Source organism: Balearica regulorum, chromosome 10, assembly GCF_011004875.1.
Source record: "Balearica regulorum gibbericeps isolate bBalReg1 chromosome 10, bBalReg1.pri, whole genome shotgun sequence".
NCBI classification, from domain to species: Eukaryota; Metazoa; Chordata; class Aves; order Gruiformes; family Gruidae; genus Balearica; species Balearica regulorum.
This window is the reverse complement of record NC_046193.1, coordinates 6,171,922-6,186,141: the sequence shown is the minus strand read 5'-3', so window position 1 is coordinate 6,186,141 and position 14,220 is coordinate 6,171,922. Positions and strand designations below refer to the sequence as shown.

At 67.0% G+C, this 14,220-nt stretch overlaps 3 protein-coding genes across 5 annotated transcripts in view; 1 reads left to right on the top strand and 2 right to left on the bottom strand.

The window, feature by feature from the left end:
- Positions 1-21: 21 nt before the first annotated feature.
- On the top strand, positions 22-2,310 carry CYB561D2 (cytochrome b561 family member D2). Of its 2 annotated transcripts, XR_012837154.1 has the most exons (4): positions 148-335; positions 422-459; positions 712-1,465; positions 1,564-2,310. XR_012837154.1 is itself a non-coding variant. In XM_075762903.1 (3 exons), the coding sequence occupies exons 1-3, from the start codon at positions 209-211 to the stop codon at positions 1,213-1,215; spliced, it is 669 nt and encodes a 222-aa protein (XP_075619018.1). In that variant the 5' UTR covers positions 22-208; the 3' UTR covers positions 1,216-2,310. The 2 variants fall into 2 exon arrangements, 1 of the variants encoding a protein (XP_075619018.1); XM_075762903.1 differs by having other exon boundaries at positions 22-335; positions 712-2,310.
- A 212-nt stretch (positions 2,311-2,522) lies between these two features.
- Positions 2,523-5,545, bottom strand: TMEM115 (transmembrane protein 115). Its single transcript, XM_075762899.1, has 2 exons — positions 4,541-5,545; positions 2,523-3,789 (listed from the first exon to the last, which is right to left on the bottom strand). The coding sequence occupies exons 1-2, from the start codon at positions 5,392-5,394 to the stop codon at positions 3,585-3,587; spliced, it is 1,059 nt and encodes a 352-aa protein (XP_075619014.1). The 5' UTR covers positions 5,395-5,545; the 3' UTR covers positions 2,523-3,584.
- A 2,406-nt stretch (positions 5,546-7,951) lies between these two features.
- The window catches only part of CACNA2D2 (calcium voltage-gated channel auxiliary subunit alpha2delta 2), a 222,084-nt gene continuing 215,815 nt past the window's right edge, over positions 7,952-14,220 (bottom strand). For both annotated transcript variants that reach the window (XM_075762895.1, XM_075762896.1), the window contains 15 exons: positions 12,732-12,829; positions 12,457-12,547; positions 12,250-12,312; positions 12,037-12,140; positions 11,854-11,952; positions 11,667-11,761; positions 11,350-11,397; positions 10,873-10,944; positions 10,553-10,705; positions 10,383-10,435; positions 10,223-10,278; positions 9,996-10,119; positions 9,345-9,454; positions 9,039-9,127; positions 7,952-8,533 (listed from right to left, as the gene is read on the bottom strand). In XM_075762895.1, the coding sequence (XP_075619010.1) occupies positions 8,405-8,533; positions 9,039-9,127; positions 9,345-9,454; positions 9,996-10,119; positions 10,223-10,278; positions 10,383-10,435; positions 10,553-10,705; positions 10,873-10,944; positions 11,350-11,397; positions 11,667-11,761; positions 11,854-11,952; positions 12,037-12,140; positions 12,250-12,312; positions 12,457-12,547; positions 12,732-12,829 (1,384 nt within the window). In that variant the 3' untranslated portion in view covers positions 7,952-8,404. The remainder of the gene's footprint in view (positions 8,534-9,038; positions 9,128-9,344; positions 9,455-9,995; positions 10,120-10,222; positions 10,279-10,382; positions 10,436-10,552; positions 10,706-10,872; positions 10,945-11,349; positions 11,398-11,666; positions 11,762-11,853; positions 11,953-12,036; positions 12,141-12,249; positions 12,313-12,456; positions 12,548-12,731; positions 12,830-14,220) is intronic.

The window sequence follows — 14,220 nt, the reverse complement described above, 5'->3', positions numbered from 1 at the left end:
GATCCGAAGGAACTCTCCGTCACAGGGTCGCGCCAACGGAGGCGGACCTTCACTCTGAGCGACAGCGGCGCCCACCCATTCAGCGGCGGCGCGGCGCGGCGGAGGCGGGCACTGGCGCTGACGGATAGCTCGCCTGGCCCAATCGAAGGCCGCGCCTCGGCCCGCCCATCTCGGCGGCGGTGGCGACGGTTACCCCCCCCCGGCCGCCATGGCCCTGACGGCCGAGACCGAGTCCCGGTTGTACCGGTCGCTGCGCGCCGCCGCCGGCGCCGCCGCCCACCTCGTGGCGCTGGGCTTCCCCACCGCCGTGGCCGTGCTGGCGCGGCCCGGATCCAGTGAGTGTCGGGGCGGGACCGGGGGGGGGGGGGGAGCGGGCCGGGCCTCTCCTCAGCTCACCTCAGCACCTGCCCTTCCCTTGCAGGCCTCTTCTCCTGGCACCCGCTGCTCATGGCCCTCGCGGTAAGTCCCGCCGCCCCGGTTACCGGCCACCACCCCGTGCTGCCCCCCCCCCCCCCACGGGCACCTCCCGCGGGGAGAGGAAGCGGCTCTGCCGGCGGACAGCGCCCGGCGCAGGGGACGGGGCCCCTCAGCTTTCCGTGGGTGGTGGGAGGCTGAGCCCCGGGAGACACGGACCCGCTGCCGGTTCTGCCCCCGGCCACGGCGGAGGGGCGGGGGCGGCCGGTGCCAATCCCCCTGCCCTCTGTCTCCCAGTTCTCGTTCCTGATGACGGAAGCCCTGCTGATATTCTCCCCGGAGACCTCGCTGCTCCGCTCCTTTTCCCGCAAAGTCAAAGTGCGGGTGCACTGGGCCCTCCAGCTGCTCGCCCTCCTCTGCGCCCTCCTGGGGCTGGGCATCATCACCTACAACAAGCACCTGAACGGCAAAGCCCACTTCGTCACCTGGCACGGCCTGACGGGGCTGCTGACCGTGCTGTACGCCGGCGGGCAGTGCGTGGGGGGTGTGCTCCTGCTGTACCCCAAGCTGATGAAGAACTGGACGCTGGCCAAGCTCAAGCTGTACCACGCGACCTCGGGGCTGGTGGGCTACCTGCTGGGCTGTGCCAGCCTGATGCTGGGCATGTGCTCCCTGTGGTTCACCACCTCAGTGACCAGTGTCTCCTGGTACCTCGCCATGCTGTGTCCGCTTCTCACTAGCCTGGTTATCATGAACCAGGTGAGCAACGCTTACCTGTACCGCAAGCGGAGCCAGCACTGAGGGCCTGGAGCAGATCTGAACTTCCCCTGCGCGAGCCGGCGAGGCTGGGGCTCCCCCTCACAGCCCCCCGTGGGGGTCCCCTGCTCGCATAGGGCCTCCTTGGAACTTGACTTCTACCTACTTGTCTGTCATTAGTCATGGATTGCCTGTAGTGTCTTGTCCCCGGGGAGCAGCTACGATGCGCGTGACACCGAGCGGGCAGGAGCTGCCCACCTCACGCCTGCCTCGGTGGGCACGCTTCCCAGCACAGGTAATGCTGCTGGTCCCCGCGGCAGCTTGGTGCTCAGCGCTGGGAACCGGAGGGTTCACTCAGGATTCCTGCTCCTTTTCCCTTCCCTTCCCACCCAGGGCTGATTTGGAGAAGGCAGGACAGGAGCTGTCACGTTCCTGGTGAGAAGGGCAGGGAGTCCCCGCTCACCCAGGAGGCTGCAGCGGGCACCGCACTGCCTCTCCTGCTGCGAAGGCAGCTTGGCCAGTAAAAGCACAGGGCACGGTTGTGGCTTCAGCCACAGGAGAGCTGAAGTGGGGTGGCAGCATCCAGTGTCCATCCCCACGGCACGGCCCTGCACAGGGATCCGGGAACTCCCCGGGACAGGTACAGTCAGCCCTGCCCGAGAGCTGCGGATCCGGGCACCCATCACCACGCACAAATCCTTCCCGCAGGCTGGGGGACAGCGAAGCTTCAGCCTGGCAGGAGGTGTGTGGGGGGGTCATTTTACAGAGCAAATTACCGAGCTGAGATGCAAGCTGGCAGTCTGCGAAGGCATTTTGTCCCTCTGAGGGGCACAGGGAACAGTGTGAGCATGGTGGGAGCAGGGCTCGGGACAAGCCCTCGAGCCAGCCTGCGAAACGGCTCTCAGGAAGGCAGAAGGCAAACTCCTTGCCTCTCGCCTTGCCAGCACAACAGCCTTCCCTCCAGCCCACCCGCCAGTGGGGCAGCCGGGTGCTGCGAGGCTCCGTCTGCCACAGCAACCCCGTGGCTCCTCCTCGGCACGTATCCTGCTCTCGGCAGGACCGGAGAGCTGGGACCGGCTCCTGGGTTGGGGAATTCCTCTGTATCCAGAGCTTTTATTCAATAAAGAATTCAGGCAGCTACAGCGTGACAAGCCCTGTTTCTTGGGTGGGGTGAGACTCCTGGGGTGCAGGCAGATTTCCCACCTCCTCCTGCTTGCAGAGGGTCTCTCCCAACCTGCTGGGAGCACCTGGGAAGAAACCCCCTCCCCAGGCTCATGCGCACAAGCCCCTGGGGGCCGTTCTGTGCCTGCCCCCCCTCCCCACTTCCTGTGCTCTGCTGTGGGAGCCAACTCTTTCAAAGAACTCTTTATTGATACCGAAATGTCTGTGTTTTTCCCAGTTGACAAAACCTTCTCATGTGGTCCTTTAAAAAAATAATCACGACACCATCAACCCGCATCCCAGGCCAGGGGAGTGCCCGGGGATCAGGAGCTGCGAGGAGGCTGTCGCAGGGAGCATCCTCTCCATCCAGAAAAAAAAAAAAACCACAACCCAAAACCAAAGCCCATCAACGCAGAGGAAAGGAAAGAGAAGGGGGAGCCTGTATTCTACCTGCAGGGAAGAAAATCTGCTGCCAGAGAAAGCAGCGAGAGCCCCACTGTAAAAATTAATTCCAGCTTCTAGTGTAATCTGACAAACGGATTAGCCGGGGAGCGGCCAAGGGCACCGGCTCCTCACGGGGCTGGCTTCGGGGGCGGGAGAGGGAGGAGGAGAGGACCCCCACATGCAAAGCCCAGAGCTGCGGTGCAGGACCACCGCCCTGAGGGGCTGGGCGGCGCCCTCCTGCCCAGCGGCCTGTCCCCCCACCTGGCAAACCTCTCACCGCTCATGGCAAGCTCCTGCCGGGGTGGGGGGGAGGCTCCCCGTGGGAAAGGGATTCGGAAAAGAAACCCGCCAGCCTTCCCGTTCCCTTGGTTAGGGACAAAACGACCTTCGGAAAGGAGGAAATAAACGTTGAGCGCTCTGGCCAGCCCCCGGCGGAGAGAAGCGAGGAAGCGCTGCTGACTTTGCTCCCACATGGGCGAGCACAGCGGCCTCAGGGCAGGAATCAGCCCCACGTCCCCCTCCTGGAACAGCCCCCGCTGTCGGTGCCCACGTCCACGGCCTGCTCTGTGCCAAGGGGAGCGGCTCGAGGAGCCCCCGTCCTTGCGGTGGCGGCAGCGGCGGCATCCTGGGTGCCTGGTGCCGGCCGCGAGCGGCAACGAAGCGTCGGAATGAGGTAGCCCCCTTGCCTCTGCCGCGGGAGGAGTCCCCGCTCCCCGCCGAGCGTCCCGGCTGCGTGGGGGAGACACGAGGGGGGTTAGCAGCTCTCTGACGGAGACAGGGCGGGGAAGGGGGGGCGGCGTGTCAGCCGGTCACAGCTGGGACGGGGCATCCTGGAAGGTGATGAGACTGGACTCCTGGCCAGCGCCCCTCCCAGCCGTGCCAGGGTCAGGCAGCAGTGGGCTGTCGGCCTTCGCCGCCGCCGCCGCCTCCTCCTCGTCATCCTCCATGCTAGGCCAGGCCGACTGGTCCTCCACGCGCTTCAGCCGCTCGTTCAGGGCCTTCAGGGCCAGCTGCCTGCAGGGCAAGGGCAGACGGGCGGGTTAAGCCCAGGGCTGACGGGCAGGGCAGGGGTTAATGGCTCTGCCCCACGGGGCACTGGGCAGGGCATGAGAGAGTGGATTCAGCAGCGCTGAAGATGACCCCGAGCGCCTGGGACTGCCCCACAGAAACCCACTCACGCTCCCAGACTACATACGCAGAGTTTTCATGCCACGTGGTACACTTGGAAACTGTCAGATGGCACACGGGCCGCTCCGGGAACAGGAGAAAGGCGTAAAACAGGGCAGAGGAAAGCAGAGCGCCAACGCCTTGTCCAAACCTTCCTTCTGGGGCTCGGGAAAGCCAACGCCAGGCGTGTGGGAGGGCCGGTGTGCGGGGCTGACTCAGCACCTCCCCCTGTGCCACGATGACGGGTGCGGGGCTGCCGTGAGCAGGGAGCTGGCACCTCCCCAGGCAGCCGTTCTCCCCCTTCTATAAGGGACCCCGACACCAAACCCCGCCTGCCCCTTCCCGAGGATCTCCCCGCTCCTCCCCGGCACTTCCACTGCTGCTCCGCGTTCAGAAGAGCAGGACAACGTCCCACCAGCCTGCCAGAGTGCTCCCCACCAGCTCTGCGGCAGGGAGAGCAGCCCCCAGCAGACCCCCTAGAGAAGGTCCCTGCTTAGCGCCCCGCACCCAAATCTCCCCACTCCTCCTTGTTCGGATTTTAAACCTGAACCTCACTGCCCACAAACATGACCCCCTATGGAAGCAGGGCGAGCGGTACCTTCTCCTCTCAGCATCCTGAGGGTCCGTCCCTGGCAGGCTGATGGTGATGGACGACGGGGCGCCCACGTCGTAGCGTTTGACCGTCTTGCGGCAGACCTTCACCTTCACCAGGATGCCGTGCACCAGGTTGGCCACCAGACCCACCACGGGCTGCAGGATCTCGGGGAAGAAAGTGGCAAAGGCGAAGTGGTCGGACATGTCTCCACGGCCTCTACTGTGCCGCTGGTAGAAACGGAGATAGACCCAGCTGGAGAGGAGCCCGAAGCCGTACGAGGCCAGTACATTGCTCTCGACGAGGGTGGTGAGCCGCAGCAGAGCCAGGAGAAGGAGCACGAGCACGGGGACAGCCTTCATTCTGACCTGGGGCACCTTCAGGACGGTGCTGTCCCCCATCGTCTGCTTGAGGGCCACCAAGACTCCCCCAAGGAAGCCCAGCCCGCCGTGGATGCGGACGGTGAACAGGTAGGCGAGGTGGAAGGAGGCCACGTAGGTGAGGAAGTAGGCGAGGGCCCCCAAGAGCCCCACCGAGACGTTCACCACCGCGAAGAAGACCAGCAGCTCCAGGGCGCCCCAGAGGGGCTCCAGCAGCCGGCCGGCCGCCCCCAGCGTGGCCAGGCTGGCCGCCAGGCCCCAGGCCCGCTCCTCCACCAGCCCGTGCGTCAGCAGCGTCCAGACCCAGAAGTTGGGGGGCAGGAGGTAGCCGGGGGTCACCCCCAGGGCGTAGGCCGTGTCCAGGCCGAAGGAGAGCAGGTACAGGAAGAGGACGGCGGCGCTCAGCGACTTCACCACCACGCTGGTACCGGCCAGCGCCGCCAAGAAGTGCTGCCGGGCCACCGGCAGGTACCGCCGCATCTTCGGCCCCCACCGGCGGGACGAGGCTGCCCCGCGGGGGCTACAGCGCCCGGCCTCCCCCCCCCCAACCCCCGCCGGGGCCGCCTCCCCCCCAGCCGAGCCCCGAGCGGGCCCGGGCCCCTCCAGCCGCCGCCGCCGCAGGCCAAGGCCGCGCTCGGCCCCGCTGCTGGGCCAGGCCGGGCGCGGACAAACAGCGGCTCTGCGCATGCGCAGCGCTGGGCGAGGAAGGGGCGGGGCTGGCCCCCGAGGGGGCGGGGCCAGGGTTCCGCCGCGGGGCACGCTGGGACATGTAGTCCGGCCGCGGCTGCCGGCCACGCGGGGAGGGGGCACGGACACGGGGGGACGTGGGGTCATGGGGGAGAGGCGGGGGGGGGGGCAGGCGTAGGAGAGCCATGGGGGAACACAGTTACGGAGGCCTGGACATGGGAGCACAGTCCCGGGCGTTGGGGGACGCGGACGCGGGTGGGCCGGGCACGGGGGGGCACTCGGGGACATGGCCCCCACAGGGCAGGGGGACACACGGGTGTGGGGGCGCAGACACAAGGGGACACAGGCGTGGGGGAGGTGGTGTGGCACAGGGGACACAGACACGGGAGGTGGGGGTGTAGGGAAAGGGGACACAGTCCTGAGTGGACACAAGGGAGGTGGGGGAGCTGGGGGGGGGCGCTGCGTGGGGAGGGGGCGCTGCGTGGGGAGGGGGCGCTGCGTGGGGAGGGCTGAGCCCCCGCTGCCCCACAGCCCCTCCCGTGCGGTGCGGGGGGGCTGTGAACCTGCAGCTCTGCCTGCACTCCTGCCTGTATCCCTGCCCATGTCCTGCCTGCATCCTGCCTGCATCCTGCCTGCATCCCTGCCCACCAGCCCCACGGCACGGGTGCAGGCAGGCGCCAAGGCAGCACCCCAATGTCCTGCCCGCCCCCCCCCGGCCCTGCCCGCGCACCCGGGCAATGACGCAGCCACCGCCTGTGAAGTGAAAATATGAACATTATTTAATAACTGAGTCTCTGTAATAAACCATTTGAAAATATTTTACAAGGAGTCACACGCACGATATCTTACAAATTGTCTTTTTGTTGGTTTTTGAAGTTTTCCAACTCTTCTGTACAAAAAAAAAAAAAAAAAGAAAAAAATTAGAACCCAAAGAAATTAAAAATAAATTAAAGAAAATCAATTAAAAACCCAACGCCTTTGAATGAGCAGAGAGAAGCTTTCAGGTGGGGACGGGGCAGGAGGCGACCCCGGTGGGACAGGGGGGCCCGGGGCCACGCCGCCCCTTCGTCTCATTGGTTTTTAACTTAAAATAGACTATATATGTATATATTTATAGGTATGTATAGTGGTGGTTTTCTGGCAGAGCACCTAACTAGACTACAGAAGTACACACACTCCCGGTAACACAGAGCCATCTGTTCAAACACGGTTCCCAGAGACAGTAACCAAACACACACTGAAAAAGCTACAAGCAGAATGACCATTAATTAACCCCAGCACTAATTAGGGCCTGGCGCCCTCCCCAGCCCCCCCCGGGGTGGCCGTGCCGAGGGGGCTCCCCCAGCCCTGGTTGATGGGGTGGCTCTGAGCGGGGTGTCCCGGGGGGGTGAGGGTCCCCGGGGCTGCCCGCCCAGGCGGGGGCCCCCGGCACCGCCGGGAGCAGTGGGGGGGCACGGGTGGTGGGCACAGCACCCCCTGCGCCGCAGCACCCCGGGGCGTCAGGGCCGGGCACCCTGTGCTGGGCTCCCCCCAGCCCCACGGCACCTCTCCCGGCTGGGGTGGCGGGGCACAGTGGGGTGCGGTGGGGTGCTGGGGCAGAGCAGCCGCTCCGTCCACCTCCTTGGCACCCAGCGTTTTGGCTGGGGAGGGGGACACCCCCAACCGAGTGCCTCGGCGTGAGCCCCAGCGCCTCGGGACACCCCGCTGCAGGGCCACCTCCCGCCCCCCCCAACTCTGGGTGCCCCCAGCCGGGACCCCAGCAGCACCCGGGGAGCAGCAGCTCCCCCATCGCGGCCGGCCGGCCAGCAGCCCCTGCGCCGGTGCCCCGAGGGACGGGCACGGGGCCTGGCACGTCCCTTCCGCGCACACGCGGCACCTCCTGCTCGGGGATGTGCCGCACAGCCCGCTGCGGGGCACGTGGCGCCACCCGCTCGGGGGCACGTGGCACACCCCGCTCGGGGACACGGGCACGTCCCCTCGGGGACAGGCGGCACGTCCCGCTGGCCGGCGCGGTTTCTTTGGCAGGGCGGCCGGAAGGGCAGGCAGGGCTGGGGCGGGCAGGATTTCACAGTGATCTGCAGAACGGAAAAGAAACAAAATACACTTTTTTTTTTTTTTTTTTCCCCTCCTTTTCACCCCAGTATCTGTGCCCAAGGACGCACGACAGCAGCTGAGCCCCGAGCAGGGACCGGGGCTCCATCCCACCCCGGTGCAGGCGACGGCCGGCTGCCCCCCGCCTCGCCACTGCCCGCACCTGGCCCCGGGCCCGCAGGGATGCTGGAGCTGCCGTCTGCCCCGCACGCCCCGGGGGGGGCCGGTACCCCTGGAACAAATAATACTGACCCACACAGTCAAGTCAAGTCCTTTTTTTTTTTTTTTTTCTTCCCCCTCCCCCCCCCTTTTTTTTTTTCCATGTGTCCTCATTGCTGACAATAAACACCGCCGTTCACCAGGCGAAAATGTCGGAAACTTGATGTAGAAAGATCTGGTTTAAAATCTTCAGGCTAAAAAAATAGGTGAGGTGGATGGGGGGGGAGGTCACAGGTGGAGGGTGCCGACGCCACTTTCCGAGTCCCAGCGGCTGGGAAGGCGCGACGCCGGGGCACCGACCCGGTCCCCGCTCTGCCGGGGAGCCCCTGCCCGCACCCCGACTCTTCTTTGGCTGCGGCCGGTGGGAAGCACAGGGCGGCATCGCGGTTCCCGAGGCGGCGGAGGGGACGTTGCTCCCGCTCCACTGGGCCAGGGAGAGGGATGGAGATGGAGCTTGAAAGAAAAGAGAGCTGGCGGGGGCGGCCGGGGGGGGCTAAAGGCAGGCGGCCGGGGGCAGCGGGTGCCGGCTGATGCTGGAGTAGAGGAGCAGCAGCTGCAGGGAGAGCAGGACCCCCAGGGAGGGGGCGAAGGAAGCCCCTCGGCCGCAGTCTGAGGTATCTTCCTGGAGGGGGCAAAGGGAGAAGGGCCATGGGGCACCCCCAGCGGTGCCTCGGGACCCCAGGGGCACCCACTGCCCTGGCAGGGCCACCCACAGTCCCCCTGCGGCTCTGCTGAACCTCCTGCCTCAGGAGCCCTGTGGCACTGCCCCCCTGGGGGACACCCCACGGTGCTGCTCTCCCCGGGACCCCATGGCTCTGCTCCCCCCAGGAGGGCACCCCATGGCATCGCTCTTCTAGGGGCCCCCCATGGCTCTGATCTCCCTGGGGGCACCCCAAGGCTCATGACCCCTCCCCGAGTCCTCCCAGGGCTCTAAACCCCATCAGGGGGTTCCCCTCATAGCACTGCACCACCGGGACCCCCCCCATTCCCCCCCTGGGGCGGAACCCCTCAGCTCTGCTCCCCTGGGGACACCCCCATGGGTCTGCCCCCCCCCCCGGAGGCACCCACTGCCCCCATCGCTCCCCAGGGGTCCCCCCAGCTCCGCTCCCCCCCTGCGCCCCACGTACTGTTGCATTGTAGTCGAAGCAGATGTGGGGGCCTTTCCGGTAGCGGGGCCTGTCCACCAGCTCACACTGGTTGGGGTCCCTCGGGGGGGCTTCGCAGGTCAAGGAAACCACCAGGGACAGGGCGGCGGGGGCCCGTGGGGCACCCCATGGCCACCCCCAGCCCCTCTGGCCACGGGCTGGCTCCCTCCACCCCCGCCAGACCCCGCAGCTCCCGGCCCCCCCTGCCCTGCCCAGCAGACCCTGCCTGTCCCCCCAGCCCTCTGCCACCACGTCCCGGTGGGACGCAGCTGGGCCACCAAAGGATACCTCTTACCTCCGCCTGCAGCAGCTTGACGGACTCGCACTGGCTGCAGAGGGGCTTGTCGGCCACCACGAAGAGCAGGTTGGTGTTGGCCAGCCTCTGCGCGTGGAAGAGCCTGGGGGTGCGACAGCAGCGGGGACCCCACTTACCCCATGCCCCCATCCCCTCCTGCCCCCTGTGCCAGCCCTGCTAGCGGGTGGCCCTGGGGAGGCTGAGCCAGCAAGGCATCCCCATCCCCAACCTCATCCCCGTCCTTGTCCCCATCCCTGTCCCCAACTTCATCCCCATCCCCATCCCCATCCCTGTTCCCATCCCCAACCTCATCCCCATTCCCATCCCTGTCCCCAGCCCCAGCCCCATCCTTGTCCCCCTCCCCGTCCCCATGCCGAGGGACTGCCCAGGGACCTGGCACCGATGGGCTTTCTGGGCTCAGTTCCACTTGGAGGAGCCCTGAGGATGTCATCATCACCCCACAGCGCACGGGGATGCTACTGCTGCTCTCTGTCCCCTCTGTCCGGGTACCCCAGCCCCCTCGAGCACTGCCCCGCATCTCCCATCGCCCCCACACAGGTGGCTGCACAGGGGTCCTGGCAGAGGCAGCCTAGGGGGGTGTCCCCAACCCTGCGCAGGCAGTGGGACGGCGGGGACAGACCCACCTGGAGCAGTTACCGCAGTCGATGATGGCGTTGTAGGTGGCGTTGACAGTGCTGAAGTAGTACTGCGTCTGCTTCATGATGCAGCTCGTCTCCCTGGCCTCCATGCTGTCCCCCGCCACCTCCTCTGCGCCGGCACAGCGCCGTGGGCCGGGGGCCACGGACCCCCCACCACACGCCCCGGCCACGTCCCCCGCCCACCCCCAGCCCGGGGCTCCCCAGGGACTCACCTGTCTGGAACCAGCTGCTGTAGGTGAGGCCGTACAGGAACTGCTGGAAGAGAGACCTGGGGAGGAGAACATGGCCACGTTGCTGTCCCGGCCCCAGGGACGTGCCGGTGTCACCCCCCGATGGAAACGGCCCCCGGTGAGGGGACGCAGCGGGACTCACCAGGCTGCAGCTGAGGTCCACCAAGCGAGGTTCAAGAGATCGGCCACGGTGGGCTGTGGGCAAAGAGGGGGGTGGTGAGCCAGCAGGTCCTGCGCAGGGCGCTGGGGACACCCCCACAGGTCCCCAAGCTCCCAGACCGCCCAGCAACCACCGTCCCCGCAGGTGCTCACCACGAAGACGCCGCGGGGCGCAGCACCCGTGTTGCTCTGGGCCTCGGGGGCGCAGACGGACTGGAAGTCGTAGGACTCCTTGCGGGCATAGAAGGAGTTGTTGTAGAGGGCGGACATCAGGTTGGCATCCACTTCGCTGAAGAACTTGCCCACCTGGGATGGGGACACCAAGTCTGCACCCAAACGCCACCTTGCCACGGCCTCCCCCGGCGGGGACTCGAGTGGGGCTGTGTCACACCACCCCTGACACGAGCTCAGAGGTTTCAGCTCCCCCCTGGCATCCTGCGCCCAGGAAGAGCTGCCACGTGGGCACCGCTCACCTGGTACCAGTGTTCCTCCTGGTTGGAGAGCACCAGGAAGCCCCCGTCATCGATGAGGACGCAGATGAGGTCCTGGGGAAGGAGAGCAGCGTCACCCATGCCCCGGCTGTGCCCAGGGCAAGGCAGGACAGACGGAGCAGGGGGGCGATGGGCAGTCGGGCAGGGGGGCCAGCGTAGTGTCCCCAAGCCTGGGGACCGCTCAGGAGCATCTCGGTGCCGGGAGCACCCGTGCTGGGTGCAGGGAGCAGGAACCACTGCCCATCCTGGGGGGTTTAATGGCCCCCTCGGGGGATGGTCCAGGGGGCAACCCCTGGGGTTTCGTCCCTGCGAGGGGTGTCGGGGGCTGGCTGAGCGCCGGGAGCGGCAGGGGGACAGAGTGGGCACGCTCGCCTGGACAGCACGGGCAGGGGACGGGGAGCCCTCCCAGCCATCCCCTGCCTGCCGTCCCCTGCTGACCCCACCCTGCCTACCACCCACCTTGTTGTTGGCCTCACAGTCCATCTCACAGCTGGTCGAGGGGTCGCACTGTCAACCGAAATGGGGGCAGAGGGACAAGTTAGCAGGATCGTCTTCCCCCACAGTGCCATCCTCCCGGGAGGGGACATGAGGGGCAGCGTCTGCAGGGGATGGGGACGGGGGCCCGGAGCAGGGGGACAGGCAGGGCTGTGCTGCAGGTACAAGCCCAGCGGGGCCATGGGCACCGTGTCCTGGCAGCGCTCCCCAGCCGCGTCCCCGCTGAGCAGAGCTCCATCCCTGTCCCTGCGGCCGCCCCCGCACCGTCCCAAGGGACATACCCGACGGGCGCCCAGCTGGTCGCGGTCTGTCCGGTTGCTCGCCAGCACTTTGAACTTCTCAGCCCAGGCCTCCAGGTCCAGCTTCACCCCCACCACTGGGGCAGCGGGGAGACGGGGTGAGCCCCAGCGCGGGGGGGATGATGGGGAAGCCACAGCCTGGCGGCACGGCACCCAGCCCCCTGCCTACCTGCCGGCTTCAGCGTCTTCCCCCCAATGCTGAGCTCCACAGCGGTGCTCACCAGGATCCCAATGGTGTTGTTCTCCAGGTCCAGCCCCCGGTAGCCGGCTGCGGATGGCAGGGGTGGCATGAGGGACACGTGGGGACAGCGGCAGCCTGTGCCACCCCCTGCCACCCTCAGCAGGTACCCACCGTCCCGGTAGGGCGGCTTGAAGATGTAGCCCTTGTTGTCCAGGCTCCTCCGGTAGAAGCTGGCGTTGAAGGGCTCTGGTTCCTCCTCCCAGTCGTCCGCAGCCCTGGGGGCGAGCAGTCACGGCCACGGCTGTCACTCAGCTCCAGTCCCACCGGAGATGGCCCCACAGGAGCAGACATGCCAGGCATGCGTGCACCCCCCCAGACACTCACTTGTTAGGGAAGACGCGGGTGATGCCGCCGTCGGTGGCTGCGAAGACAGCCAGGAGGCTGTACCTGCAAGGAGAGGGGCCGGGCACGCCGCGCATCAGCCAGGTTTTGCTTTGCCCCTGTCCTGTCCCCGTAGCCCGTCTCAGCCCCCCGATCCCCCTCTGTCCCCAGCCAGCGCTGTCTGTCCCAGGCCACCTTGCCCCCACCTACGTGTTGAGGTCCTGGTCCTTCCAGACCCGCTCTACCAGCTGCTGCGTGATGCCCGTGTCCAGGATCAGGTTGTGCAGGAGGAAGTTGTCACCTTGGGAGGAAGATGGAGAGGAGGAGGAAGAGGAGGAGGTGAGAGCCAGCCATGTGGGGGCCACCCCCTGCCCGGCACTGCGCCCAGGACACCAACCTGCCCCTACCTTGTCTCCCCGTGTGCCCCCGTACCCCCCAAACCCTGCTGCCAGCCCCCCCCGCCCCAGTCATCCCCAGCTACTCACACTGCTTGGAGTCTGGGGTCACCTTTTCCATGAGGGCAATAAAGTTTTCCAGGAACTCGGTGTTGTTATCCGACAAGTCGAGGTCTTTGCAATACTCTCTGGGGTTTGAGGGACAAGGTTTGTCGTTCGCGAGGATGGAAAAGGCAAGGTCAGTTCTTCCCCGGGGACGGCGGGCCAGGCGCTGGCCGTGCTGCCAGCACCCGGGCTTGCCGGGGAGTGTGGCGGTGGCGACGTGCCACCGCTCCCGTGAGCGTCACCCCGCCGGGGCAGCCGGCTGTGGGCATGTCTGCGGACTGCCCGGCACCCAGCCCTCTGCCGCCTGCAGCGCCGCCGGCTTGGCCGTCACACCGGCCACCGGGTCTGTCACTGCCACGGGTACCGAGGTGCCGTCACCTCTGCCAGGGCTGGGTTTGATGGATCCCAGTTAGTCCAGAGCGCTGCAGCGCTGAGCCCAGCTCTCCCCGTACTGGTGGGGCTACTGGTGGGGCTACTGGTGAGACGGGCGCCTCTGCCACCGTACTTACTTACCTGCAGGGCCAGGCGGGTGCTGCCGTGCCCACCCTGCCCTGCCCCTGTGGCACCCCGGGGAGCGGGGGCTCCGTTGTGGGTGTGGGCGGGGGTTTGCCTCGGGACCCCCCGCGGCTGCGCTGGCGGCACCCCGCAGGTGCTCGGCAGCTGTATCTGTACCCTCTGCGTAGATAGTTAGGTGCTGGGTGAGGCCCGGCCCGCGGAGGTGGGCGCTTGCCCACAGGCATCGCTGGCCTCGAGCCCCTCCTGGGACGGGCACCGTGGGGGGTGCCGCATCCCCCACTCTGGTCTGGGAACATCCTGAGCGCAGAACCCCGGCCCCGCCGATGCCAGGGACGGCCGTAACCCCGTCAGTCACCGCCAGGCTCTAACCAGCCAGCGTGGGTCAGTGCCACCCTGGGGTGCCGAAAGCCTCCCTGCCTCAGCTGCAGGCGGTGCCGGGGGGCTCGGGGCTCCCCCTGCTCATGTCCCCTCCGCCAAGCTCCTGACTCTGCCAAAAACCTCGTTAAGAGGACAAATGCCAGAGCAGAGGGTGGCAGGGAGCGTGCCCATGGGGCAGCCGATAAAGCTGGGGCACCCCGGCCAGCCCAGCCCGGCCCCCCGCCCCCTGCCTGGGGGGGAGCAGCCACCTAAATATCTACACCGACACGCACAGATACAGGTACTCACACACCCATGGGGGACGGGGGATATACGGTTTCTGAAAATTTCCAGTGGCCCGTGGGCACGGCAGCGCCGACAGCAGATCATACAGTCGCCCTGGGTGCCAGGCCCCCTCCCTGGGCACGCAGCTCCTCCCTGCCGCCCGCTCGCACTGGGCTGGCACCCACCGCCCCAAGGGTGCTCCCAGAGCTGCTTTGGGGGGCACCGAAAGACTCACCTCGATTTTCAAACCCCCCCTTTTCTCTCTGGCTGCACCAGCCACAGAGCCCCACGCTGGACACTGACCCCGTCAGCGCAG

Excerpts from the sequence above, each read along its gene's own strand:
- CYB561D2 (XM_075762903.1), top strand. The coding sequence starts at position 209 with ATGGCCCTGACGGCCGAGACCGAGTCCCGGTTGTACCGGTCGCTGCGC. Across the intron at positions 336-421 it reads GCTGGCGCGGCCCGGATCCA|GCCTCTTCTCCTGGCACCCG; the intron begins GTGAGTGTCGGG and ends CTTCCCTTGCAG. Across the intron at positions 460-711 it reads CGCTGCTCATGGCCCTCGCG|TTCTCGTTCCTGATGACGGA; the intron begins GTAAGTCCCGCC and ends TCTGTCTCCCAG.
- TMEM115 (XM_075762899.1), bottom strand. The coding sequence starts at position 5,394 with ATGCGGCGGTACCTGCCGGTGGCCCGGCAGCACTTCTTGGCGGCGCTG. Across the intron at positions 3,790-4,540 it reads CAGGATGCTGAGAGGAGAAG|GCAGCTGGCCCTGAAGGCCC; the intron begins GTACCGCTCGCC and ends CTTGCCCTGCAG.